This window comes from Myotis nattereri (genome assembly GCF_964212035.1).
Source record: "Myotis nattereri genome assembly, chromosome: 18".
NCBI classification, from domain to species: Eukaryota; Metazoa; Chordata; class Mammalia; order Chiroptera; family Vespertilionidae; genus Myotis; species Myotis nattereri.
Genome location: NC_138093.1, coordinates 42,924,228 through 42,950,403, shown reverse-complemented (window position 1 = coordinate 42,950,403; position 26,176 = coordinate 42,924,228). Strand labels below are relative to the sequence as shown.

The 26,176-nt window shown below is 60.8% G+C and overlaps 3 protein-coding genes across 20 annotated transcripts in view; all 3 read right to left on the bottom strand.

The window, feature by feature from the left end:
• The window catches only part of F11R (F11 receptor), a 36,077-nt gene extending 32,020 nt beyond the window's left edge, over nucleotides 1-4,057 (bottom strand). For 3 of the 4 annotated variants that reach the window (XM_081112163.1, XM_081112164.1, XM_081112162.1), the window contains exon 1: nucleotides 3,908-4,057. In XM_081112163.1, the coding sequence (XP_080968289.1) occupies nucleotides 3,908-3,968 (61 nt within the window). In that variant the 5' untranslated portion in view covers nucleotides 3,969-4,057. The remainder of the gene's footprint in view (nucleotides 1-3,907) is intronic. The other variant, XM_081112165.1, reaches the window with a different exon arrangement.
• An 8,790-nt stretch (nucleotides 4,058-12,847) lies between these two features.
• On the bottom strand, nucleotides 12,848-18,940 carry USF1 (upstream transcription factor 1). 15 transcript variants are annotated; one of them, XM_081112706.1, is made up of 11 exons: nucleotides 18,183-18,940; nucleotides 16,380-16,509; nucleotides 15,980-16,029; nucleotides 15,744-15,828; nucleotides 15,291-15,392; nucleotides 14,886-15,081; nucleotides 14,294-14,381; nucleotides 14,116-14,174; nucleotides 13,883-13,977; nucleotides 13,590-13,718; nucleotides 12,848-13,421 (listed from the first exon to the last, which is right to left on the bottom strand). In XM_081112706.1, the coding sequence occupies exons 5-11, from the start codon at nucleotides 15,387-15,389 to the stop codon at nucleotides 13,332-13,334; spliced, it is 756 nt and encodes a 251-aa protein (XP_080968832.1). In that variant the 5' UTR covers nucleotides 15,390-15,392; nucleotides 15,744-15,828; nucleotides 15,980-16,029; nucleotides 16,380-16,509; nucleotides 18,183-18,940; the 3' UTR covers nucleotides 12,848-13,331. The 15 variants fall into 15 exon arrangements, with proteins under 15 accessions (XP_080968832.1, XP_080968833.1, XP_080968827.1 ...); XM_081112707.1 differs by having other exon boundaries at nucleotides 16,380-16,472; XM_081112701.1 differs by having other exon boundaries at nucleotides 15,713-15,828; nucleotides 16,380-16,472; nucleotides 18,183-18,574.
• A 135-nt stretch (nucleotides 18,941-19,075) lies between these two features.
• On the bottom strand, nucleotides 19,076-25,827 carry ARHGAP30 (Rho GTPase activating protein 30). Its single transcript, XM_081112710.1, has 10 exons — nucleotides 25,688-25,827; nucleotides 25,169-25,251; nucleotides 24,924-25,031; nucleotides 24,286-24,413; nucleotides 23,692-23,863; nucleotides 23,516-23,619; nucleotides 23,362-23,439; nucleotides 22,542-22,931; nucleotides 21,403-21,683; nucleotides 19,076-21,307 (listed from the first exon to the last, which is right to left on the bottom strand). The coding sequence occupies exons 3-10, from the start codon at nucleotides 25,013-25,015 to the stop codon at nucleotides 19,712-19,714; spliced, it is 2,841 nt and encodes a 946-aa protein (XP_080968836.1). The 5' UTR covers nucleotides 25,016-25,031; nucleotides 25,169-25,251; nucleotides 25,688-25,827; the 3' UTR covers nucleotides 19,076-19,711.
• Nucleotides 25,828-26,176: the final 349 nt, after the last annotated feature.

The following is a 26,176-nucleotide window of genomic DNA, read 5'->3' as shown; positions in this document are numbered from 1 at the left end:
CACTCAGGTCAAACCCACAATGGAAAAGATGCTTCTTTCTGCTGCTTTATTAAGAAATCTGTGTTTTCTCTATACACCCTGTTAGTTATTATAAATTTCCTTACGTAGCTTTCTTGTTATGATTTTGCTTGAATTCATTTTTTTAGAAAGGAAGGGAAGGGATGAAACGAGCCAGCCAGCCTCTGGTTTTCTCTACAAGTTCATCCAAACTTCCCCTCTCGCCATTGGCTCGCTGCCTCCCGGTGGGCTCATTGTTCCCGGTGCCTCGGCTCCCCGCAGAGCTTGACAGCAGGTGTTACTCACTGTTTTATCCCTGATCTCTGGCACCGTGCTCAGAACACTGTAAACACTCATGTTTATTGAATTAACAAATGAATTTGACGTTGCTGTACAACTAGAACTCAAAAACAGGCTCCCCGCCCAGGCTGGCCGGGTCACCACTCCTCATTCCTGAAGGTTGGGGTGGGACAGAGCAGGAAGGCGTGGGCAAGAGGAAAGCTTTGAGACCCAACAACAGGCATGAGAGTCTACACAGCACCTCGGCTGAAGTTTCAGTGATGTCAGCGGCGCTCCGAGGGCACAGAAAGTGGTGCGGACGGTGCAGGCCGGGAGGGCTGCCCTCCACGGCCCCTCCTGCGCATTCTCAGCAGAATTTCCAGTTCCACCAGCTCAGCCCGCCCCTCCCCCGCCCCGTTCCCGGGAAGGTTGGCCTGCCAGCCCAGAGCTCCAGGGGCAGGGATCAAGCTTCCTGCCAGCCAGCTGCTTCCTCTGGCCCTCCCCCACCCCGGGAACAATCGACAGGAGCCGGACTTTGGACGAAACCCTGCTTATTATCAGCGAGTCGCAGGCAGATGAGCTCTTGAGTTTTCAGTGCCTGGAAAGCCCCAGAAAGTGTCACTCACGTTGCTTCCCACAATCCCCTCAAACCTGGGAATTCTCCCACAGCCGCACTGACCAGTGGGCCTCGGAAAGGAAGCAGGCTTGAGTGTAGATACCTCCCACTCTCTCCTCAGTGCTAACAAGTGTGAAAAACAGGCTCCATCATTTCTCTTCCCCCACATAAACTGGTAGCTTTCAAGCCTGATCGGAGCAGGGGTGTCAGCCATTTCTGTGTCCACAGAGCAGCCCCCCCCCCCCGACTTGGGAGGGGTCCTATGGCCAAGGTAACACACCAGAAGTTCTCAGGGTGCATTCAGTGAAATGAACAGGATGAAGGACGGACGGGCTGTCTACAGATTGCCTCTTTTTGTGTAAACAAAGGGAGTAGAAACACATATTTACATATACACGTATCTGTATAACAAAGCCCTGGGGACCCAGGGGCCTGCGGGGAGGTATGCGGGGGGCAGTCCCGAGCCTGTCATGTCCTTGTATTCTCCAAGCTCACCCAGGTATTAACCTATTCTAAGTACACTTCTTAAAAAGCGTTAAAAATCCCGGAAGCTCTAGCCCAAACCAAAACTTGGCTGGCGGCCCCTGGATCACAAAGACTGAGGAGAAACGTCACCCATGAACGTGTCCGGGCCCGAGGGCGTCCCGAGGGAGAGCGCGGGTGCGGACCGCTCACTCCCCGGCTGTTGTCAGTCCCTCGTTTCTAGTTTCAAGGGAACGTTCTTTCCCGGGAGCCCACAGGGGCGGCACCGTGTGAGGCTGGGCATCGCCCTGAACAGCAAAGCCAGAAGCAACGCCCACAAGAATCAGCAGGACCCGCACACCCGCCCCGCGGGGTCCGCACACCCGCACACCGGCCCCGCGGGGTCCGCACACCCGCCCCACGGGGTCCGCACACCCGCACACCCGCCCCGCGGGGTCCGCACACCCGCACACCGGCCCCGCGGGGTCCGCACACCCGCACACCGGCCCCGCGGGGTCCGCACACCCGCACACCGGCCCCGCGGGGTCCGCACACCCGCACACCCGCCCCGCGGGGTCCGCACACCCGCACACCGGCCCCGCGGGGTCCGCACACCCGCACACCGGCCCCGCGGGGTCCGCACACCCGCACACCGGCCCCACGGGGTCCGCACACCCGCCCCACGGGGTCCGCACACCCGCACACCCGCCCCACGGGGTCCGCACACCCGCACACCCGCCCCACGGGGTCCGCACACCAGCCCCACGGGGTCCGCACACCCGCACACCCGCCCCGCGGGGTCCGCACACCCGCACACCCGCCCCACGGGGTCCGCACACCCGCCCCACGGGGTCCGCACACCCGCACACCCGCCCCGCGGGGTCCGCACACCCGCACACCCGCCCCACGGGGTCCGCACACCCGCCCCGCGGGGTCCGCACACCCGCACACCCGCCCCACGGGGTCCGTACACCCGCCCCACGGGGTCCGCACACCCGCACACCCGCCCCGCGGGGTCCGCACACCCGCACACCCGCACACCCGCACACCAGCCCCACGGGGTCCGCACACCCGCACACCCGCCCCGCGGGGTCCGCACACCCGCACACCCGCCCCACGGGGTCCGCACACCCGCACACCCGTACACCCGCCCCACGGGGTCCGCACACCCGCACACCCGCCCCACCGGGTCCGCACACCCGCACACCCGCCCCGCGGGGTCCGCACACCCGCACACCCGCCCCGCGGGGTCCGCACACCCGCACACCCGCCCCACGGGGTCCGCACACCCGCACACCCGCACAGCGCTCTCGGGGGAGGGGCCCACAGGGCCGGGTGCTCGGCGGCGGGAGCTGCCGCCCGCAGGTGCCCCGCTCGGGTGTGGGCTCCCCGGTCCTCCCACGGGGAGGCCACGCCGGGGACGGACTTGTGAGCCCCGGGCGACAGGACAGGCCCCTCCCCGGCCCTCGGCCCCATCCAGCGCTTTCACCCTCCAGCCCGGGGGCGCGCACCGCCGACCCGCCTCCGGGGGCCCGGCTGCCAGCCCGAGGGGCGGGACAGGTCCCTGCGCCGCTTCCCAGTCCTCGGCGGCGGGCAGCCCCCCTGCCTTTCGGGGTGGGGGGCGGGGTAAGAACCAGAGAGAGTCCCGGTGAGAGTGTTCCCGGGCGAACCCGGACCGGCAGCGACCGAACCTGCAACCCAGCGCTGGACCGGGAACGGAACCCGCCGCCCTGGTGCGCCCGCGGCCCCCCACTGGCTGCCAGCCAGGCCCGTGCGCGCACAGACGGGGAGACGGGGAGACGGGGCCCCGGCCTCAGGTCACCAGGAACGCGAGGCCAGGCCGGACCGGGGGGCGGGGGCTCCTGCCGCAGCCGCGCCCCGACCGGGATATCCCCCTCCGGGTGGGGCCATGAGGCGAGCCAGCTCCTCCCGCCCCCCGGACATGGCCTCCAGGACCCCGTACGCCCGGCGCAGGCCACCTGCCATGGGGCTCGCGGGCCCCCGGCGACACGGCCCCGCAGACCGCGCGGGCCGAGGTGCGATGGAGACCGAGACCGCCGCCCGCCCGGGAGGGCTCCTGACCCAGGTCCTCCCGGGAGCAACTTTGAAAGCTGTTTCCGGAGGAAATTCGGGTTTCAGTTTTATCTCCTCTTCGGGCTCCGCACGCAGACCCTCCAGCAGCCGCCCCGCCACCCGAGCCCGGGAGCCAGAGGCTCTCCGGCCGCCAACCCCCGGCCCCCGCGCCGGGAGTCCTGGGGTCCCTTCGGGAGCGGGGCTCGCGGCTGCGGGTCGGGATTGCGGGGGCACTTCCCAGGGGCACGTGGAACCAGGACCCTCACCTGGGTCAGGGCGGGGAGGGGAGCCGACTGCGCCGCACCGAGGGCGGGGGGCGGGCGGGGCGGGCGGGGGAGGCAGGGCGCGCCGGGCGTGGCAAAGGCCGCGGAGGGGGAGGCCGGCAGGTTCGGGCCCGTCCCGGCGCGGGCAGGGCCGTGGGGGCGGCGCGCTCCACCTCGGACCCGACCCACCGACCCTTCCCGAAACCCAGGAACTTACACAGGATCACCGACGCGAAGAGAAGCAACTCCTGGCTTCCGACTTTCGCCTTCGAACCCATCACGATCAGAATCCCGACGCGAAAGCGCCCCCGAGCCCGGGACAGACCCAGCCGCGCGCCGAGCTTGGGCCGCGGTCACGCCGCGGCCCGTCCCCCGAGCGGGATTGGCTGGGGCCACGCCCCTTCGCGTTGCGATTGGCAGAGGCAGCCGCCGCTCCGCTGAGTGACTCACCGCCGCCAGGTGCAGCCATGACCACACCCCAGGGGCGGGGCGCCTCCCAGCCGAGGTGCCCGATTGGCCGGGAGCCCGCCGAGCCGGAGACCAGTCCCCTCCTCCCTCAGGTGCGCACCCTGCCCCGGCAGAGGCTGGAGCGCGGGTGGGGAATGCCTGGAAGGGCAGGTGGGAAGCTAGGAGCCGGGCCGGGCTTTGATTCTTGGTGACGGTTTGTATGGAAATGACGGGGCTATAGGAACCGTGGTCGCTTCCTTAGCAAATGAAAACCGTCTACTATATGCGAGAGGTGGGGCCGAGACCGGGAGAGCAGTGATACCACCCAAATCCTGCTCCTCCGTGCACCCCTGGCAGCACTCACTTGAGAGCCTGCGCAGGCAGAAGAGAGGAAGTGGGGAAAGCAGAATTACATTTTCTCGAGAACTTGAAGCATATATACCCCAGATACTCCAAGTAATACCAACTGACCTACAGATCATTCTATCAATATCACGGGCTTGTCCTTGAACATGTGTGATCTGTCGAAGAGCCCTGCTTCACTCACTGACCTCTGAGCCAGGAGGCCACCCTGCCATTCCCCACAAGCCCGGATTGCAGGCTTGGTCCCCAGTGGGGGGCATGCAGGAGGCAATTAATGATTCTCTCTCATCATTGATGTTTCTATCTCTCTCCCTCTCCCTTCCTCTCTGAAATCAATAAAAATATTTTTTTTTAAATGAGAGCCCTACATTTCAGAATTATTTTCTTATTGGAACCGATAGTTGAAATAGGTTGTGGTTCTGTGTTTTTTTAATATATTTTATTGATTTTTTTAAATTAAATCTTTATTGTTCAGATTATTACAGTTGTTCCTCACCCCCCCCCATAGCTCCCTTCTACCCAGTTCCCACCCCACCCTCTGCCCTTACCCCCCCATCCATAGGTGCACTATTTTTGTCCAGTCTCTTCCCGCACCCCCACACCCCTTCCCCACCCAAGAATAGTGAGTCCACTCCCTTTCTATGCCCCTGATTCTATTATATTCACCAGTTTATTCTGTTCATCAGATTATTTATTCACTTGATTCTTAGATTCACTTGTTGATAGATGTGTATTTGTTGTTCATAATTTGTATCTTTATCTTTTTCTTCTTCTTCCTCTTCTTAAAGGATACCTTTCAGCATTTCATATAATACTGGTTTAGTGGTGATGAACCCCTTTAGCTTTTCCTTATCTGTGAAGCTCTTTATCTGACCTTCAATTCTGAATGATAGCTTTGCTGGATAAAGTAATCTTGGTTGTAGGTTCTTGGTATTCATCACTTTGAATATTTCTTGCCACTCCCTTCTGGCCTGCAAAATTTCTGTTGAGAAATCAGCTGACAGTCGTATGGGTACTCCCTTGTAGGTAACTGACTGTCTTTCTCTTGCTGCTTTTAAGATTCTCTCTTTGTCTTTTGCTCTTGGCATTTTAATGATGATGTGTCTTGGTGTGGTCCTCTTTGGATTCCTTTTGTTTGGGGTTCTCTGCACTTCCTGGACTTGTAAGTTTATTTCTTTCACCAGGTAGGGGAAGTTTTCTGTCATTATTTCTTCAAATAGGTTTTCAATATCTTGCTCTCTCTCTTCTTCTGGCACGCCTATAATTCGGATGTTGGTGCGCTTGAAGCTGTCCCAGGGGCTCCTTACACTATCTTCATATTTTTGGATTCTTTTTTCATTTTGCTTTTCCGGTTGGGTGTTTTTTGCTTCTTCATATTTCAAATCGTTGACTTGATTCTTGCAATCCTCTGGTCTGCTGTTGGGAGTCTGTATAATATTCTTCATTTCAGTCAGTGTATGCTTAATTTCTAGTTGGTCCTTTATCACAACCTCGAGGGTCTCACTAGATTTCTTGAGGGTCTCATTAAGTTTATCGGCGGTTTCTAGAAAATTCTTGAAAAACCTTAAAGTGTGGTTTTGAACTCTATATCCAGTAGTTTGCTTTCCTCCATTTCTGTCATTTGTGTCCTGTTTCTTTGTCTCGGCATGTTTTATGCTCCGCTGTGTCGATAGAGTGGCTTTCTGTGCTAAGTGTCCTATAGGGCCCAGTGGCTCAGCCTCCCCAGTTACCTGAGGTAGACACTCTTGGTGCACCCGTTTGTGGGCTTTGTGCACAGTCTTATTGTAGTTAAGCCTTGATTGTTGTAGGTATCACTGGGAGGGATTGACCTCCAGGCCAATTGGCTGTGAGAATCAGCTGTGTCTGCATTGGGAGAACTTCTGTGCTAGAGACACCTTTCTGGAGCAAGACTTGCTTCAGTGGGGCTTTGGTGGTCACTGAGTCTTCCCCCTGAGTGTGTCCTTTATGGATCCAAAGAGCTGCAATCTGGATGGTCCCACTCTGACCACCGGGCACACTGGCTCCTGGATCTCTAAGGAGGTGCTAATCTAGCCTCTTCCTGAGGCTACCCAGCAGAAGCCAGCTGTGAAGCAATGCAATTTACTGTGGGGCCTTGGGCCAGCTGCAGTTTGTTAAGTAATTTTCAGATTGCAAAGGGCCGGGCCTTTCATATGCAAAAGCCTCTGTGCACGGCTTGGGCGTGGCGGGTCCCAGGGGATCAACAGGGCGGAGCGAGCAGTTATGGCTGCTCTCAGTCCTGCCCTCAGAGGCCCTGCTTCTCAGTGTCCTGGCAATCGCTTTGAGCACCTCCGAGAGAAAGCTGCCCTCGAGTTCCGACCAATGCCAGACAGTCCCGTTTCTCCCGTATGAGACTAGCCCGGAACTGGAGCTCAGAGCTTGAGACTCCCTCCCGATTGAAAAAGACAACCGTGTCCTCAGCCGCCAGCCCTCTCCGCATGCACCTCCGCACTTTAGTATTTTACTTCTGCACCACACCTCCTCTGAGTCTCAGTGTGCTTTTCTCTTTTCTTCTAGTTGTAGAATTTCCACTCAGCCAGCATTCCTGTGGTTCTGGATGATGTCCATTCCGTCTTTTAGTTGTATTTTTGAAGTGGTTGTGCGAGGCAGCAATCTCCGGTGTTTACCTGTGCCGCCATCTTGGTTTCTCTCGGTTGTTGTTTTTTTTAAGTAATTTGCAGTGACCACTCAGCAGTGCTAAGTTGAAACAACCTCAGAACTCTGACTCAGAACCTTCACTGTTTATATAACTTGCTACCATTTGTGAGTAGTACTCTCAATTTCTTCCTTTATAACCCCTCCCCCCCCCAGGAATTACTAAACACCTCAATACAAATTCAATACTTATTGAGTTCCTCCTATATATCAAGTTCTGGTTTAATCATTGGTCAAATTAAAATGAAGGGGAAGAGCCTTGTAAGTTATAATCCAGTCCAAGTGCTGCCATGGAAGGTGTGCCTTACCCACCATTCTCTTGTTTCTTGCGTCCTGATTATTTTTCTCCTCCTTCAGTTTAAAAGCCCTCTGGATGAGGGCAGCAAATACATTCCTCTAATTCTTGTGACAATCAGAGTGGTCCCTAAGAGACTGGAAGCTTCCCCACAGGGGAAATGGTGAGTGAAGCCAGGATCAGGAAGGAGGGAGGTCTACTCCAGTCACTGCAGGAGCATCCTCGGAGCAGGCACTGAAAGGTAAGTTTGGAAAGGCAGGTGGTGCCAGAGCCAGACTGCAGATTGCTCCATGGACCAGGCTCAGCCCTGTGTTGAGTCTCTAGGCAACAGAGAGCTATTGTGAATTATTAACCCTGATAAGATAAAAATCCTATCTAATAAAAGAGAAACATGGTAATTAGCCGTACGTCCGCTACCCTTCCCAGTGGCTAATAAAGGCGATATGCAAATTAACTGCCAGCCAAGACGGCGGCCGGTAACCAGGCAGCTTGAATCGAACATGAGGCTTGCTTGCTTCAGTGACAGAGGACTCCATCGTTTCCCGCCTGCCGCTGCCGGCCTCTGAGCTTGCAGTTTGAAACATTGTTACAAATATAGAAGCTAAACAAAACCCCAGAAACCTGCTTTGAGCCCGCCCGGATCTCAGAGCTGGAATTGAAACAGTGTTCCGATTACAGAACCCAAACAAACCAGATACCTGCTTTCAGCAGCAGAGGCCTAAGGGCTGGAGCCAAGCCTCAGAGCTAAAGCTGGCCCAGAATAAAAAAAAAGAAAGAAAAAAAGGAGTGGTTGGGAGCTTCAGTCACCCGCCAGCCTGAAAACAGCCCTCAGCCCCTCACGAAGACGGGCCAGGCACCCCAGTGGGGACCTCCACCCTGAAGGGTGTGTGACCAGCTGCAAACAGCCATCATCCCCTCACCCAGGCTAGCCAGGCACCCTCGTGGGGACCCCCACCCTGATCCAGGACACCCTTCAGGGCAAACCAGCCGGCACCCACCCGTGCACCAGGCCTCTACCCTATATAGTAAAAGGGTAATATGCCTCCCAGCACCAGGATCAGCGGAGCCACGAGGCCTCCCGGCACCGGGATCAGCATGACAGGGGGCAGCGCCCAAACCCCCTGATCACCCTGCGGCTCTGTGTGTGACAGGGGGCAGGGCCACAACCTCCCTATCCACCCTGCTCTGTGAGTGACAGGGGAAGGCGCCCCAATCCCCTGATCAGCCCTGCTCTGTGCCTGATAAGGGGGAGCTCCCCAACCCCCTGATCGCCCTGCGGCTCTGTGTGTGACAGGGTGCAGCACCCCTCCCCCCCCCACGAGCCCTGCTCTGTGCGTGACAGGGTATAGAGCCCCAACCCCCCTGATGGACCCTGCTCTGTGAGTGACAGGGGGCAGTGCCCCAAACCCGATTGGCCCTGCTCTGTGCGTGACAGGGGGTGGCGCCGCAACCTCCCCATCGACCCTGCCTTGAGTGTGACAGGGGACAGTGCCCCAACCCCCCAATCGGCCCTACCCTGAGCGTGACTGAGGGTGGCATCACAACCTCCCGATTGCCCTGCTCTGTGTGGTGCCCCAACTCCCCAATCAGCCCTGCTCTGAGCCCAACCAGGGGCTGCTCCTAGGGATTGGGCCTGCCCTCTGCCACCCGGGAGCAGGCCTAAGCCAGCAGGTCGTTATCTCCCAAGGGGTCCCAGACTGCGAGAGGGCACAGGCCAGGCTGAGGGACCCCCCTCCCCCCCGAGTGCACAAATTTTTGTGCACCGAGCCTCTAGTCTATATATAAAAGCCTAATAAGCTAATTGTCCATCTGACCATTTGACCAGTCGCTATGACACGCACTGACCACCAGGGGGCAGACGCTCCAACCAGTAGGTTAGTTTGCTGCCGGGATCCAGCTGATGGGGACAGGCGAGATGGGCCAGACACGGTCTGGGTGAATCCATGCACCAGGCCTGTTTTGCCCAATCTCTGCAGACCAGGCTGAGGCACCCCATGGGTGCACGGCCAGGCCTCTAGTGTTATTATAAGATTGCTCAGGCAGTGATGTTTTAGAAAGGCCGAATGAGAGATTCTGAAAGTCGGCAGGCTATTTATTGAGAACTCGTGTTTGAGGCCCCACAGGTCAGGTGATGAAACCAGTCCCCACTTTTGAGGAGCTCACAACATACTGGGAGAGAGAAAAACGTAAGGGAGTAGCTGTGATGACACAGGTATACTGTCAACACACCTGGGGTAAAGTTTGTTGGGAGGGAGGCGGCTAACGTGGTTTGAAAAGGAAGACAGAAGTCAAGGGAGGACACACAGCCAGTCAGCCTGGCTCCGCAGACTCACCTGATGAGGCAGCTCCAGGGGGAGGGAGAGAACTTCAAAGGGTAAGGTAATTGGTTGGAAAAGCCTATCAAGATTATGAACCAAGACCTGGCCGGTTGCTCAGTGGTTAGAGTGCTGGCCCGCAGACTGAGGGGTCGGGGTTCAGTTCTGGTCAAGGACACTAACCAGTCTGAAAAACAAAAGTACTTGGGTATTTGAGGAAAGAGAAACAGACACCTATTTGCCAGACCCGGGCTAGACTGTTTCACCTATTTCAACTGTGTCTCCAGACCTAACCATGTCCAACTATGCTCAGGGGTACTTTGCTGATTACCCAGAGTGGGACAGCTCTGTGGCCGAGGAGGCGGGAGCGCGGATGAACGGCGGTTTTACAGTGTGTGCAGTGTAAGTGGTGAGGTTAAAGGAGAGGAGGGCAGAAGGAAGAAGATAGAAAGGAATGCAGGAACTATCTGCAAGAATTTCTCCAGAGACTTGATAAATCAGAAAATCGGGTCCACCTCTCACCCAGCTTTCTCTTCCACAAATAAAGGAATAACACTTTAAAAAGCAAAGCGTAGGCCTTGGCCGATGTGGCTCAGGTGGCTGGGTGTCATTCCAATTCCCCGTCAGGGCACATGCCCAGGTTGTAGGCTTGATCCAATGTCTGGCTCTCACAATTGATGTTTCTCTCTCTCTACCTCTTCCTCTCTCTCTAAAAAAAAAAAACCTTCCAAACTGAATTCAAAACTCTTCCCTTAATATATTTAAAAGGATACACAGCAGATGATCACCATGCAAGAGGGAAGCTATACACCTGCTCTATAGTGTTGAATTTTGCTTCAGTAAACATTTTCATTGTTTTAACAACTAATATTTTGTTAAATCCAGTGTGGGATCGGAGAGCAGCGTTGATAAAAAGTGGGACCTGACCCTGGCTGGGTGGCTCAACTGGTTGGAGTGTTGTCCCACATACCAAAAAGGTTTCGGGTTCGATTCCCAGTCAGGGCACATACCTGGGTTGTGGGTTGGATCCCTGGTCAGGGCACATATGGAAGGCAACCAATTGATGTTTTTCTCTCTCTCAAATCAATGAACATATCCACTGGTGAGGATTTAAAAAAACCACACATACACACACACAAAACACCTGGGACCTGTTTTTGGTGGCACCTGTATGTGTTGGATACTTCTGTGGGATGGCATCCCTCCCTCCACCCAGCTGCTGGTACCGGGGACCTGAAGGTCTAGAGCAGCGGTTTTCAACTGATGGACACATCAGCCATTGAGATCCTACAGCACACCTAATATATCCTACTTTTTGCCGATCTGATAAAAAAAGTATAATTTTGATTCATTCACACCAGACAGCTATTGTTGTGTTGGCTGTTGTCATTTTTTTATTTGACATCTAAAAGAGGTCAGTGCCCTAACTAGTCAGGTACTGCATGTGTTAACATTCTCACGGCACCCGGTTGAAAATAGCTGGTCTAGAGCAAGGGTAGGCAAACTTCCTAGAAAGAACTAGATAGTAAAAATTTTAGGTTTCGAAGGACATTGTTTGTTACAACCATTCTGCTGTTTTTGTACAAAAGCAGCCATAGACAATATCTGAGTGAATGGCCAGGGCAGGGAGGCCGTGGGGCTGAGTTCTCTCTGACTGCAGAGCGCAATCACTTGGGGGGGCTCACCTGGGGGCTCCAGGCCCCACCTCCGAGATTCCAAATCTAGGACTGGGGCCCAAGCTTTTCCCCCTAGCTCTTAGGTGATTGTGATGTGCATTCTGGACTGAAAACAAGTGTTCTAGAAAGAGAACTGTAGTCTTAGGAAATTGCTGGAGGTGGGGCGAGGGCGGAGGGCGTGGGGGCGAGGGCGGAGGGCGTGGGGGCGAGGGCGGAGGGCGTGGGGAGGCGGCGAACACTGAAGGATGACCCGGGGCTGAACGGCGGTCTAAAGATTAGAACTGTTTTCAATAGAACTGAAAAGTAAGTGCGCCCGATGCTTAGACTAAATGCTCTTTATCTGGAGCTTTCGCGCGCGCAGCACTACCAGGCCTTGCCCTGCCCTCCCAGGAGCTCGGGCGGACCGCCGCCTGCCCCGCCCCGGGTCTGGAGCCGCTCCCGGCCGGCGGAGGGGCGCAGGGCCGGCAGCCCCCACCCCGCCCTGTGGCCAAGCCCCGCTCGCCCACGTGACGGAACAAAACGCGGCTCGCACCTCCCGGCCTCGGCTTCTCCGCGGAGCAGAGCCCGGAAGCCCCGGGCCGCCCGCAGCTCTTCCCGCCTCAGACACCGGCAGGGGCCGCTCCAGGGGGCTGCGCCGGCCACCTCCGCCCGGAGGCGGGGCCTGGAGGACTGGGTCCCCAAGGAGCCCCCAAACAGCACCTGTGGCACCGCCCCCGCCGCGCCGGACTCAGGACTGAGGGCGGGCAGGGCCGGGCCGCCTCGGGGACCCCACCAGGTCACCCGGAGGGGAGGCTGGGGGGCGGGAACTCAGGACCCCGCACTGGGCCTCCCGCGCCTCTTAGCCGAGACCCCCTGGGTCCGCACCCCGCGGGCGCCCTTGCAAGTCCCGCACCTGGGTGTGGAGCGCCCCGGGGACGGTTCCCGCGGCCGCCTCCCCCGAGACCTCACGTCGACAAGCCGGGCCCGGCCCTCGGCCAGGAGCGAGCGGGGCTCGGGGAGCGAGACTGTGGGCGCAGCGGTGGGGGGGGCCGGGCCCCGCGCGCCCCTCCCCCTCCTCCTCCTCCCCGTACGAGACGCCCTGAGCGCCCCAGGAGCCAGGAGGGCACGACGCGGCCCCCCGACGCCCGATACCTGCGGCCAGGGCGCGCCTGGCTAGCCCGCAGCGCCCCTTCCGCTCTCCAGGAGCCGACCGGAACCGGAAGCGAGGCGCCGCCTCCCGCCCCGCCCCGGGCACCTGCCCTAGAAACCCGCGGGTCTGGCCCAGGTCTGAGCTGGACTCCTAAGCCAGCAGCGGCACCCACCCCAGTCCCCGCCCAGCCTCACTGGTCAAGGCGCAGCGTGCCCCTCCCTTCCGCCTGGGGCCCACAAAAGGACAAACAGGAGTCGACTGCGGCTCTGAACATTTTATGTTTGGAAAAAAAAGGGGGGAACCATCCCCACAAGGGGCAAGGCCCACGAGGGCCCCGCCTATGGTTCTCCCCCGGACGTCTGCGTCAGTCTCAGCTGCTGCCCAACCTTCTGCGGCAGCGGCCACTGCTCCTCCCCCGCGTCTTGCTGAAGCCCGTCCCCTGGCGTCCTCTGGTGCACCCCGAGCTCCGGGGAAGGGGGGACCGAAAGCCCCGGTCCCGGGCAGCCAGGCGTCACATCAGCAGGCAGCAGGCAGGCACGCCCACTGGGTGTGTCCAGCATCTGCACGGACACCGAGTGTGCACCAGGCTGTCAGCCAGTGCTTGTCCGTGTTTCACACCCTGCAGGCTGCTGCCCGACACACCCTCTGAACCTCCCAGTCTCGTGCCAGAAACGGGCAGGGAAGGAACGGCACGGGGACCCTGCTGCTCCAGGCTTCCTGCCGCTCCACCACAGGGACCCAAGTCAGCTGCTGTCATTCTTGATGACCACCTCCACCCCATGGTGCCGCAGCTGGGCGCGGAGCAGCAGGTTCTTGTTCTTGAGGTCTTCCACCTGACAGGAGAAGGAGGCATAAAGGGAACAGGAAGTCCCTGAACTTATTCCGACATCGGCTGGTGAAGGGGAAAAGACGAAGCCTGTTTATGGAAAATGAAGGGTAGAGTCCCAACAGGGCTCAGTGGCTTCGGGGTCCGAGAGGGCTCACTGGGACAGGAAGCTGACCTGCTGGCGAAGCACTTCGTTGTCCAGCTGCAGCTGGTCCAGCCCTTGCAGCTCCTCAGACAACCGGTGATTGCTCTGCCGCAGCTCCTGGATGTAATCGCAGGCTTTGGAGAGAATCCCCCCTTTACTCTGCAGGAAAGACCAACACAAGGAGGGCTGGACTACACGATACCCGCTTGCTTCCCAAAGCAGTTCACTCTCTCGGCCTTACTTCCCCCGAGAACCCTCAGAAGAAAGGGTGACTGCTGTGTGCAGCCCCGGGATACAGGCGCCTGCCGCCCAAGGCCCCTGACCTGGCCTGACTTCGTGCTCTCCATGGAGCAGTCTGGAATGATCTTGGACAGCTGCACGATCCAGTTGTTGATCTTGTCCCGGCGGCGCCGCTCCACTGTGGGAACAGTGAGGACAAGGTCACTCAGCCTACGCTCGCCACAGGCCCAGGAAGTTAGCTGACTGTCCCCTCACACACCACAGCTGTCCGCAATCCCGCCAGACAGCTCCTAGCGTCGCCCCCGAGCGCACCCACCTTCATTATGCTGAGCCCTGCGTTTTTCATCCCGCGTCGTCCGGGGAGCTTCTGACTTCCTGACCATGGAGCCGAGGGCAGCCAAGTGATGAAGGTCAAAAAGTCAGATTGGCACTTGGGGTAGGAATCTCACCAGATCTGGCGCTTGTGGTAACTGAGAAGGAACAGGGTTACTCACGGGGAGTAAGGGTGGGTCCTGGGGGCAATGGAGCGCTGGCTTCCTCCCGGCAGCACTTCCTGTGGTGACATCATCACGAAGAACTGACCTGGGAGGGTTCGCATAGGTCGTTGTTAGCACATGGGACTAGGAACCTCAGCGAGCTCCGAGGCCAAGGCCCTGGGACTCTCCTCTAAAAACGGCAAATTTCTGTCGGCCAGTGTGGCTCAGTGGTTGAGTGTTAATCTATAAACCATGAGATCAGTTTGATTCCAGGTCAGGGCACATGCCTGGGTTTTGGGTTTAGTCCCCAGGAGGTGGGGGTATGCAGGAGGCAGCCAGTCAATGATTCTCTCTCATTATTGATATGTCTCTCTTCTGTCTCTCTCCCTCTCCCTTCCTCTCTGAAATCAATAAAAATATATTTTTAAATAGTAAGTAAAAATAAAAAGGGCAGAAAAAGACAATAAACAAACAAATAATGAAAAGGGACAAACTTCCTCCTGCTGAGCGGGGTCCCACATTCCCTGCCTGCCTCGCCCTCAGGGACCACTGCCCAGCATGTCCCACCACCCATCCTACCCTGCAACCAGCCCCTCACACAGCATCTCACCGGTGCCAGGAGGGGTGGCCTGTCCCAGCAGTGCCTCCGAGCCCTGGGTGGTGACAACAGCGGCTGCACTCCCTGCCGTGGTCCCTGCCGCCCCGTCGCCCACAGCAGTGCCAGGGAAGTAAGCGTAGTGTGTCTCAGCGGCCGTCCCCTCTGTGTCAACTGCATCGTCACTGGTGAACGCACCCTGGATCACCGCCTAGAAGGACACCAAGAGGACAGAGTCCAGTGACCATCAGATCCTCCCCAGGGAACTCTCTGCTGCTGCTAACCCTGAGGGAAGGGGGGAGGGTCCAGAGTGTCTGGGGACGGGGAGCAAGATGCTTCGCCACCCCTGGCCTCCCCATCCCACTCCTTCCCTGCCTCACCTCCCTCTGCAGAGTTCTAGTCCCCCCTCCCCTCCCGTACCTGGGTCATGGACTGAGTAGCAGGGTAGCCACTGATAGCACCAGTCCCCTCGGTTTGGCCATCCAGCTGCCCTTCAGACACCTGGATCACCCTGTACATCACCTAGAAGCAGGGAGGAAAGGGGAAGGAGGAGAAGAGAGGACAAGAGAATAAGTGCTAGGGCTCCAGGGCCCCTCGCAAAGTTTCTCCTAGACAGGGCCCCAAGAGTCCTTCAGAGCCGCAACCCAGCCGCTCCCCCGTCTATCCCCATATGGAGGTTTCAAAATGGCCCTACTCCATACCTACCTCTATTCCAAATCCAACCCCCCAACAGTCCACATCTTCACCTCCTCCTCCAAGCCAGGTCTCCACATGACAGGCTCAGTTACCTCCCTCTATCCCAACCCAGGTAACACCTGCAGCCACCTGGCCCCCTCCTTTACCTGGCCCCCATTCTCAGTTCGGAAGACGTACTTGACGTTGGGGTCAGGGAAGGTGGCAGATGACTGGATGCTGGCAATAGCCACACTGGTTGGGTCCTCCCCAGTTGCCACTGCACCTGAGTTCAAGGAGCAAGGAAGACTCTAAGTGCTGCTGCCTTCCTCCCCATTTCACTTGCCTGTCGTCAGAGGAAAAGGCGCACAGACGCCACAGGGGAGGGAAAGGCCATGATGGGCTCTTGGTCCCACTCACTTCTTTCTGCCACTCACCTTCCTGGATCTGCACTGTCCCCTCTTCCGTCTCAGCTGTTTTCTGCTGCCTGTTTGTGAAGGGACAAAGGGTTGGGATAAGGGAAGAAGAGCATGGAAAGCTCACTGGCTCAGGAACACATGGGCCGAAACTCACTGGCATTCCCAACAGACACTAGGCTAGATTGGAATTTGCTGTTTCTTATGTATAGACACTGAGCAGGCGGCACCCATCTTATTACGGACAGCACTACGAGACGGGCAGCAGTGCTGGCGTTTCACAGACAGGAAACCAAATCACACACAGCCAGCAAGCGACTCAGGAGCTGGGACCTGAATCGAGGTCTGCCTGACTCCAGAGGCAGCACCTTCTCCCAGGCCTCCCATCTCCCACCCCACACTCCACCTCGTCTTCACTCACCCCTTCATCTCTCTGTGAGGCGGCACATCCAAGGAACGGGCCCTTCTTTGGAAGTCTTCGTATCTCCTGCCTCACTGGCCTGAGTGATAAGTCCTGGCAGAAATCAGGAGTTTGCAGTGACTCTAGGAAACTGAACAGCCCCCATATGAAAACTTAGGCTCCATGAAGACACAGCCAGAAACATAACCCCATTTCTGCAGGGACAGCGGCTTCCTCCATCCTGATGCTGAGGAATGGGCGGCAAGTGACTGAAAAAGCAGCTCCACCAGCAGCCTCCCTGCCCCCTGTCACTCCACTCCTGGGGGCGGGAACAATCACAGGCAGGTGAGGACCACAGCACTGAGATCTGCAACGACCTGGGGATCAGGAAGAGCCAAGAGAACACCATCTTCACACCCACAGGGCTGCCTGCCTGTGGGGCTCGCTCCACGGCTGACCCTGGAACCAAAAGGTCGCCGGGTGGATTCCTGTTCAGGGCACAGGCCCAGGTTGCGGGCTGGGTCCCCAGGTGGGGGTGTGTAGGAGGCAGCCAATCGATGATGTTCCTCTCATCGATGTTTCTATTTCTCTATTCCTCTCTCTCTAAAAAAAATCAATAAAAACATATTTTAAAAAGACACAAACAAAACCACAGGACCACTGACGCTGATGCCTCTTCCAGCTGCTCAGCCACCACCGAGCTGAGTGCCAACAACTTTTTGTTCTCAGATTCAGGAGGGGAACCAGAAGCCACTGCCCTGGGAGAACGCTCCAAACGAACCCTAAATACCAGACCTGGCCTTTGAGACCCGTTACACTGACAGGCCCTTCCTTGTTTTGGTGTCCAGATTTGTGTTGTTTGTTGAAGACCCAAAAGCACAAGTGCATCCCTTTAAAGCCCCGATGTATCCTCACCAACCCCATGTGTCTCATTCACGAAGCTAGAACGACACAGTTGCCAAAATGTTGCCACGACACCTCCAAATCCAAGGAGCCTGGGCAGGAAGGGAGAAAGCTCCAGGCCAGGATCTTAGGGAAGAGACACCCGAGGGGCCTGCCGCGGGCCAGACACGCCGCCGGGGGCCAGGAAACCGCGCGCTGAGCAATGAAATCATCCCGGCGCGAAAGGGAAACTTTGGTAAATTCTCTACCCAATAGTCCCCCAAACCTTTCCCATCCAAGGAGAGTCTTCAGCGACGAGCCTTGGAAAGCCCGGATGCAAGGAAAGTGTTCTCCAAAAAACGGGAACTGAAAGCGAAACCGTCGGGGGGGAAGCAGCGCTGCGCGAAGGTCGTGGTCCCCTCGGGGAATCGCGCGGCGGCGGGACCACCCACCTGCCCGCCCCGAGCCCGCGCGGCCAGTGCCCCCGGCGCCAGGCGGGCGCGGGACGAGGTGGTGGAGGCAGCAGCGAGGACGGCGTCGGAGGCCCCGCCGCGGTCACCGCGCTCAGCGGGCGTCCGGAAGCATTTCCCGGGCGCGCGGAGGGCGCGACGCGGGGACCGGGCCGGCGGCGGCGCGCACGCTCGGCGGGGAGGCCCTCAGGGCGGTGCTCGGAGGGTACAAAGGGACGACGACAGAGCGGGGGGGCCCGGCGCCCAGACACGCCGGGGGGCGCCGCCCGCAGCCCCCAGCGAACCGCAGGCGCGGCGCTTGGCCCGGCGCGGAGGCGGGACGTGCGGGCCGGAGATAAAGAGCCAGGCGCGGCCCCGCCCCAAACAAAGGCTTCCTCCCGGGACTTCCCCGGCCCGAGCGACAGATGAGCAGTCTCGGCTGCCCTTCCTGCCGGCGCGGCCCGGCCCCGGCCCTGGCCCGTCCGGCACTCACCCGCCTCAGCCGCCGACTCTGCGGGACAGGGATCCTCCGTCTTGGGGGCTCCATGGACAGCCGCGCATGCGCGCCCGGCCGGCAACCATGCTGGTGCGGGGCGGAAGTGGCCTCGCCCCTCCCCGTCCGCCCCGCCTCTAAGCGTCTCACTTCCGCTCGCTCCACCTTGATGAGGGTTGAAAGGTGCGACTCCCCGGGATCCCAGAAGTACGACGCTGAAAGCCTAGGCGCTTCAGCAGGACGGGAGGAATACGATTAACTCGTTCGGCCTCTTCCTGATGGATGGGGCCTTCCTATTTAGTTCCAGGGAAGGGGGGGGGAAACGTCGATCGGCGGCGCCATCTTTGATAAGGGCGTCAGGACCCCTCCCTGGAGCGTTTCCGGGGGGCGCCTCCCTCGGGCGCACTTCCGCCGGCTGCGCACCTTTGTATTAGTGTCCCAGGCGCTCGCTCGGGACCCGAGGCTTCCACCACGAGAGGGATCCCGACCCCCCTCGGCAGTCAGCACTGCCTGCGTGGACTCGGGGAGCGCGATGTCGGGCCGAGGGGAGCAGTCCAGACTCGGGTCGCAGACCTGCCTCTGAGACCCCGGCAGTCGGGGGCCTCGTTAGCCTTGGTTTCCTCGGCTGTGAATGCGGAGCCCAGCCGCACAGAGCTAACTGGCAGGGGAAGGAGCAGCATAAAGGACGGAGGACACCCGCCCCTGCGGGCAGGGACGCCGATGTCAGTTTCGCTTCCCCTTTCCTGACGCCCGAGCCCAGCTCGTTTCCTGCCGCAGGTCTCCATGGCAACGACCGAGCCCGAGCAGCCCACAGGCAAGGATTGGCCCGACATGAAATTACGTGACCTGTCACCCAAGACTTCAGTAAGAATCATGAAACTGCACACTCCACATGTGAAAACACAGCTTTTATTCTAAAACACGGGCCCTTGTGAGAATGGAGACGCGGGCCAGGGTCTGAGTGACGCCGTTCCCTTCCCTGAAAGAGGAGGAAGTTGTTTCAAAGGAAAAGGCCCAGCGATCGCAGGAGGCCGCTCTTCCTCCAGCGCGGAGGCCGGCGGGGCAGGGGCTGGCGGAGCCGGAGCCGGACCGCCCACCGACACGGAGGTCCCAGGCGCTTCGGGGCTGGTTCTCCTGACCTGGGCCGGCGGGCCAGGCGGGCCACCGGGTGGAGAACGGCCCCGGGACCGGACAGCCCCAGAGTGCGCGCCAGGCGCCGCCCGGCCTGCCCTCCCCGCCTGCACTCTGCCCTTGGGAAGCCGCTGGGGTGTCTGCCCACCCTCCGGCCATGGCCTCACCCCCTAGGAACAGGCTCTTGGTGACTTTCCTGGGAAGCTCCTAAGGGAGAGGTGCTTGGTGTCGGAGACAAGCGCAGGCAAACCCACCAGACTGCCCCCCACAGTCCCAGAGGAGTCGGGGGGCCAGAGCCTAAAGAGTGGGGGCCACCGCTGCTCAGGCTGGGGAGACAGCTAGTCAGGTCCCCAGAGACTGAAGACAACTTTCTGGCCCCTTCGCCCAGTGCTCTGGTGCTAATCATGGTCCCTCACTCGTCCAGGCTCAGCCTGTGTTTCAAACGCATAGGATCGGCGCTGTGGGGGCGAAAGGGGCTGAGGAGGCTGGGGCTCTCCGGGGGGCAGACTAAACCGACTCCGGGGTTCAGACCCTCCTGTGCCTTCGGGTGGGAGCTCTAGGCAGCTGAGGGGCCGCGGGGAATGGGCAGGGATCATGCTACAGGGAGAGGTTCCGGGGATGAGGCTGTAGTCCTCGCTCCCGGGACAGGTCTGGGTCCGCCACACCCCCAGCGCCTCGGTTCTCTGGCGGTCCCTGGCCAGGGCCACGGCAGCATCAAAGGAAAGACTGCCTCCGTTCCTCCAAGAGGAGCGGGAGGCCCGGGACCCCCGGGCCCTTTCCCCAGGAGTCCCATCCAGCCGGCCAGGCCTTGGGCATGGGTTTGCAGGTGCCACATGGATCTTGCTACACATTACACTGGGCATCTTGGCAAACTGTGGCTTAGGAGGCACCACCGGCACAGAGCGGACCTGTTGGACCTGAACCAGGGTGGAGGCCAGGCGCATGCCCACGCTGCCAGCTGAGCTAAGGGGACAGGGGCACAGATGGCAACCCTCTGGACTGGGCTGCCCCTCAGGCTCCATCTCCTCTGGCCAGGGTGGCTGTGGGGCTGCCTGTTGGGTCTCAGAGGCCTGGGCACTGCCCTCTTTGGCATTGTCAACCTCTAGGGACACTGCATGCAGCCCTGGGAGGAGGAAGCCCCCCTCTCGATGGCCTCCTCCAGCCCTCTGCTCTCCCTCCGCCTCTCCATCGCCGCTCTCCCGCTCCCTGCTGGCCTCCGCTGCTCCTCCTCCGGCTGCTTCTGCGCTGTCCTCACCATCTCCTTGCTCTGCTCTGGCTTCTCGGTCTCTGTTCTCCCTCTGCCCTCTGACTTTACCCTCATTCTCTCTGCCTTCCTCGGCCACTGGTGTGTGGACAGCTTCCCAGCTCTCCCCAGCAGCTGGCCCCTCCTGGGCCCCCTGCTCCAGGTCCCTTCCAGCTTCCGCCTGAGCTTCCTCCCCTTCCTCAGCCTCTTCCTGTCTTTCCGTCTTTGTTCTCTTCTTGTCTTTATCTGGCTCTCCTGTTCGCTCCACACCCTTCGCTGCCTCCATGCTCTCACCCTCCTGCCAACCTCCGGGCTCTTCCTTGGCCTCTGTCTCCCCCCCACTTTCTTCCCTCAAATTGACCACCCTCTCTGGGCCCCCCTCAGCCTCCCCGCCTTCTCCTGCCTCTCCAGCCTCCGCCTTGTTCTCTGGGCTCCCCTCAGCCTCCTCTCTGATGTGCCCTCTGCTGCCATGCTCCGTCTCCTTGTCCTCCTCAACTTCCCAGCATGCCTGCACCCGCTCAGCCTGTCCCAGAGCCTCCAGGCTGCGCGGCCCCTCCCCGGCCGGGGGCTGGGGCCCCAGAAGAGGACTGAGCTCGTCATAGGCACTCAGGAAGACTTCTTCCCCGGGGTCCTCCTCTGCCTCAGGCCCAGGCCCCGGGGAGTCCGGGGAACAGCAGCTGGGAGCCAGGACAAACTGCGCCTCATCCAGAGACAGGTCGTCCAGGGGCGGCTCCACGGAGAACTCCTCCACCTGTGGGCCAGCAGTGGCTCAGGGCCTGGGGTCCTGCCTGCCCTCCGGACCCCTCCCGACCCCTCCCGACCCCAACCCAGCAGGCTCCTCCTTACCTGAGGCCCCGCTCTCAGCAGCTCCTCCAGGTAGCCCATCCCAGGGTCGTCCTCCCCAGGGGAGAAGGCTGCTCCTGCTCCTGCTGCACCTGCTGCTCCTGCCTTGGCCGCCTCCCCTTCCTCCGCCCCCACCCACTCAGGCTCTGAGCTGCTGGAGTCCTCCAGGAAGGAGAAGGAGTCTTGCACCTCCTGGGACAGGCAGTCCTCCAGGGCAGGGGCCAAGGCTGCTGGGCCGGAGTCAGCCAGGGGGCCTGGGGCTGGACTTGCCTCGGACTTCTCATCTGTTAGAAGAGAGGTAGCCCCAGAAACACAAAGGTCGCGGCCGGCCCTGGCCCTCTCCAAGGCGGCCTTGCCAGCTTTGCTACGGGGCCACACTCCCAGCCCAGACCCCCACGTGGCTGTCCTTTCAGACCGATATTCCAAACCCTTGGCTCACAGCCGCCTGCGCTGAGCTCCTACCAGGTGCCCGGCACCGTGCGATTCCCTTCCCCACAGCACCTCATCGCAGGGCCTGGCCGCCCTTCACACGTGAGGAGCCGGAGACTCGGGGGAACAGGTGGCCCAGGCCACACAGGTGGCAGGCACATTTGGTCCCACGCGGACTCCACAGCCATGGCCGGAGCCCCTGCCTGATGCTGCGCCCTTCTTGTGGGTGACACTGCGGAACGAGTTCCAAGCAGAGCTCAGACCAGCTCTGCCGCCGGACCTGAAGCAGTGCCGGGCTCCGCTCAGCTGCCGCCACGGCGCCCCGCGAGGCCCGCGAGGCCTGGTCACAGCAAGCGAGAGGTGGACTGCGCGGGCGCCACGGTGTCCTCCACACAGCACTTGGCACGCAGTGACCCCCAGGAGGTGTCAGCTGTCCGTCAGTGCTGATGCAGTGGCTCAGTGCTACCTGTCCTTCGTCCCCCTGCCTGTGTCTGACCCAGACCCCACCCTCGGGTGTGGGAGGGATCCTCATACCAGAGATTTCAAGTGAATGACTGGATTCCCCCCACCTTGAAGCGGGGGCAAGAGAAGGTGACCACCCGAAGCCCAAGGCCTGAGGCCTCTGCCCGCTCCCCTCCCGCCCCCCGCCCCCACCCCAGCATCAGAGCTTCAGCTGGAGGGTCTAGTCCCCACTCCCTGTCCCAGGTCCTCACCTGGGGGGCCGGGGCCCGGGCAGGGGCCAGAGGCGGGACTTGGCCGGGGCTGTAGGGCAGGGCACTCCAGGCCGCGGGTGAGCCTGGCCAAGGAGACGTTAGAGATGATGTTTGGAGGCACGTTGAGGATAGAGGTGATGTGTAGTGGGAGGTTGACGTTGTACGGGTCTGAGATGTGGACGCCGGCGCAGCGCTCAGCCCGGCTGCCGCCCCCAGCACGGGCCGCTGACCGCCCGGGGCGCGGCGTTCCTGGCTCGGAGTTGGTGCTGCCCAGGGCCCCTGCCTCGGGCTCCGGTTCACCCTCTGCTGCCTCCGCAGAATCATCCTCCAAGCTCTCAGGCACCAGGGGGCTTGGCCGGGGGCTGCTGGGCGGCAGGAGCGCCTCTGGCTCTGCAAGAGAGAGGGCAGCAGCCTCAGCGGCCGGACGGCACCAGGACGCTCCGGCCCAGCACAGCGCCTCCCTGCGTCCTGGAGCCTCGGAGGACCGTCTGCAGGCACCGTGCCCCCGTCCCCTGGCCACGACCGCCAACCTCCCACGGCCAGCAGGTCACAGGTCACCCCCACACGCCACGGCGTCTGCATGTGCTCATGTGAACACGCCATGGAACAAGACAAACCCCTCTAAGCCTGGCGGCCAGCATTGTGGCTGGCATTCAATATTACACATTTTTGTGATGTAGAAATAGCACCTGCTGAAATGAGTGAGCAGCACACACATGCACACAGTGGTCTCAGTCATACACTGTTATTCCCTTGCAGACACCCTCACAGGCCCATGGCGACACCTCAGCCCACACCCCACGGGGCCCACGGCGCTCACCGTCACTGGCCCCGGCCACAGCGCTCAGGGAGTCCATGCTCTTGGCTGGCCGCAGGGTCCCCTTGTCAGATTTGTCCTCTGCAAGACGGGGGCGTGTCAGGCCTGGGCCGGGCACTCCCACACCAGAGCGCCCCCCTCCTCGCCCCAAACTTACCCCTGTCCTCAGGCCCCCGTGGGAATTTCCGCTTGGTCTCATGGCCAGAGCGACCCAGATTGAAGATAGATCTCCACTTCCTGACCTTCAAAGACCCTTTCCTCCTGGAGGGGACGGAGAGGTCAGGGGCGTGGGCCTGCGGGTCAGCGCGGGCGGAGGGCGGCAGGGAGCCTTACTTGTGCTCTGTGATCTCAATGATGGTGTGATAGGGCCGGAGCTGGGGCGGGCCGTCGCCAGCCTGCAGGACGCTAGGCAGGTGGTAGGGCAGCGACCTGGGCATCAGGTCCTCGGGGCTGCTCGATGCCCGGAGCCCTGGAAGGGACCGCCATCCACTCTCCAGCTCCCCACCTGGGAAAGGAGGGGAGCCGTCACCAGAACAGAAGTGAGGGCTGCGGGCACCCAGCGCCATCACATCGGCCCGCCCACCAGCTAGGGGTGGGCCTGGAGGCCCCTGGTCCAGCTCCTCGGGGGGTGAGTCCCAGGGACAAAGGGGCCAGAGATCCCGGGGCACTGGCCTGGGGGGGGGGGTGTCAACGAGCAGCCATTAGTCTTGAGAGCCAGGCGGTGGCATGGAGGGCAGGAGCGGCCTGTGCACGCCCTGCTGTGCCTGCCATCTCCCGCCTTCGCCATGAGGCCGTCAGCAACATCTCCCTGAGACTCAGTTTTCTCATCTGCAAAATGGGAGACTGGCCCGGACGACCTCCGAGGCCCCTGCAGCTCCGCCGGGACTCCCCAGGCAGTGGTGACAGGCTGGGCCGGAAGACACTCACCGGAGAGGGCGGTGCCCCCAAAGAGCCGGTCCACGTGCGTGAGGATGAACTCCACCACGATGGACTGCACGCGCACCTCCATGAAGGCTGCCGTCCCGTTGAAGCCCGAGGCCTCGATGTCCTTGGACCTGCGCGGAGGGGAGTGACTCTCACCCCGATGGGGCGGGGAGCCTTCCCTGGATTCTCCCTGAAGGTCCCTCACACCTGTGCCCTGCGCCCTCAGCCCCTCTCCACCTCCTCACCACACACAGGGCTCCAGGCTCAAAGCCACTTCCTCCAGGAAGCCCGCGGCACCCTCCGAGCGCATCCCTGCTTCCCGCGCCCACCGGGGCCTGTGTGCCATCTGCTATAAGCTCTATCGAGACTTGCCCCCAGGACGCGCGACCTCCTCCCCGCAGGCGCGCTGCCAGGCCCGTGCTCCAGGCCCAGGGGACGCAAGACATGGGCCCCAAACCCCCTGGACCAGGCCCTGAGCGTGAGCTCAGAGGCGTCAAGGGCTGAGCCGCATCCCACTCAGTGCAATGCTGAATCTCTCTGTGCTTCATGGTCCCGGGAGACCCCCATCCCCTCTCCGGCCACCTGCACAGTCCCCGCCCGTGCTGCCCGCAGGGCTTGGCGCTGACCACACGAGCACGCACCTCAGCAGGTTGGGGGCCCACACGATGGCCAGGTTGCGGGCGTGCATGTTGGTCTGGGCGCTGAGGGAGGCCATGTGCACCAGGTGGCGCATGAGGAACTCCAGGGTCCTGCGGGGGGGCCGGGGCCGGGTTAGAGGTCAGGGGTTAGAGGTCAGGGGCCGGCGGAGGACTGGCCCAGGAGCTGGGAGAGACAGGTCTAGGCCCCGTGGAAGGACTGGGCTGGGCGTGGGGAGGAGCCCACGCACCTGTAGTTTGGGGCGGGGAGTTCTCGAAGCACCTCTAGGATCTTGACCAAGCGCTCAGGTTCCAGCTGCACCGCCACAGCCTCCTGATTGGGGGACGGTTCCAGAAGCGGGTCAGTGGCCCAGCCTGCCCTGCCTCCTCCCCGGGCTCCGAGGCGAACTGAGCAACAACGGCGCTGCCCACGCCGGCCCTGGCCCAGGTGCACAGGGCGAGTCGGGGACCCAGAGGCCTGCAGGGAATCTCGGCCGTGCCCCTCAGTAGCCTGTGACCTTGAACAGCCCACTGCCATCTGCCTGGCGTCCTCTATGGGTCCTGGTCCGGGAAGACCTCCTCCCCCCGCCCCTCATGGTGCCCGGGGCCTGGAGCAGTTCCAGGTGTCTGGGAAGCCTCTCCTCCCGGTTGGGGGGCGGGGAGGGCGGAGGCACACCTCTGCTGCTCAGGGTCTCCAGGGTCTGCTGCTCAATAAATAAAACCAGGACAGCCGCCCGCAGCCCTCTGTGGCACCCCAGCCTCTGACTCACAGCGAACTTGTCATAGAGGCGGTAGGTGAGGAGGGGGTCGGGCAGCTCTCTGAAGTAGGCCTTGCACAGGGAGGACACGCAGTGGATGTCTTGGAGGTAAACATCTCGCCGCAGGTCTGGCTTCCGCTCCACCTCAAACTCCTGCCTGGGGAGGTGCAGAGTGGTCAGGGGTGCGGCCGAGAAATGGGGGAGCTCCAGGGATCTCCAGACAGGGGTGAGGGGCAACGTGTGTGGGACTTGGAAGGAGGACCTGGGGCGTGTAGGTGGCCGCACAGGGCAGATGTGAGCAGAATAGGTGGCTCAGTGCGCGGACAGGGTCCACAGCGGGGAAGCGGCTGCAGGCGTAGCAATGGGCGGGGCGGGGGGCGGGGGGCGGGGCCAATAGAAGTGGGAGGCGGGCCTGGACGTAGCAATGGGCGGGGCGGGGCGGCGGGGGGCGGGGCCAATAGAAGTGGGAGGCGGGCCTGGACGTAGCAATGGGCGGGGCGG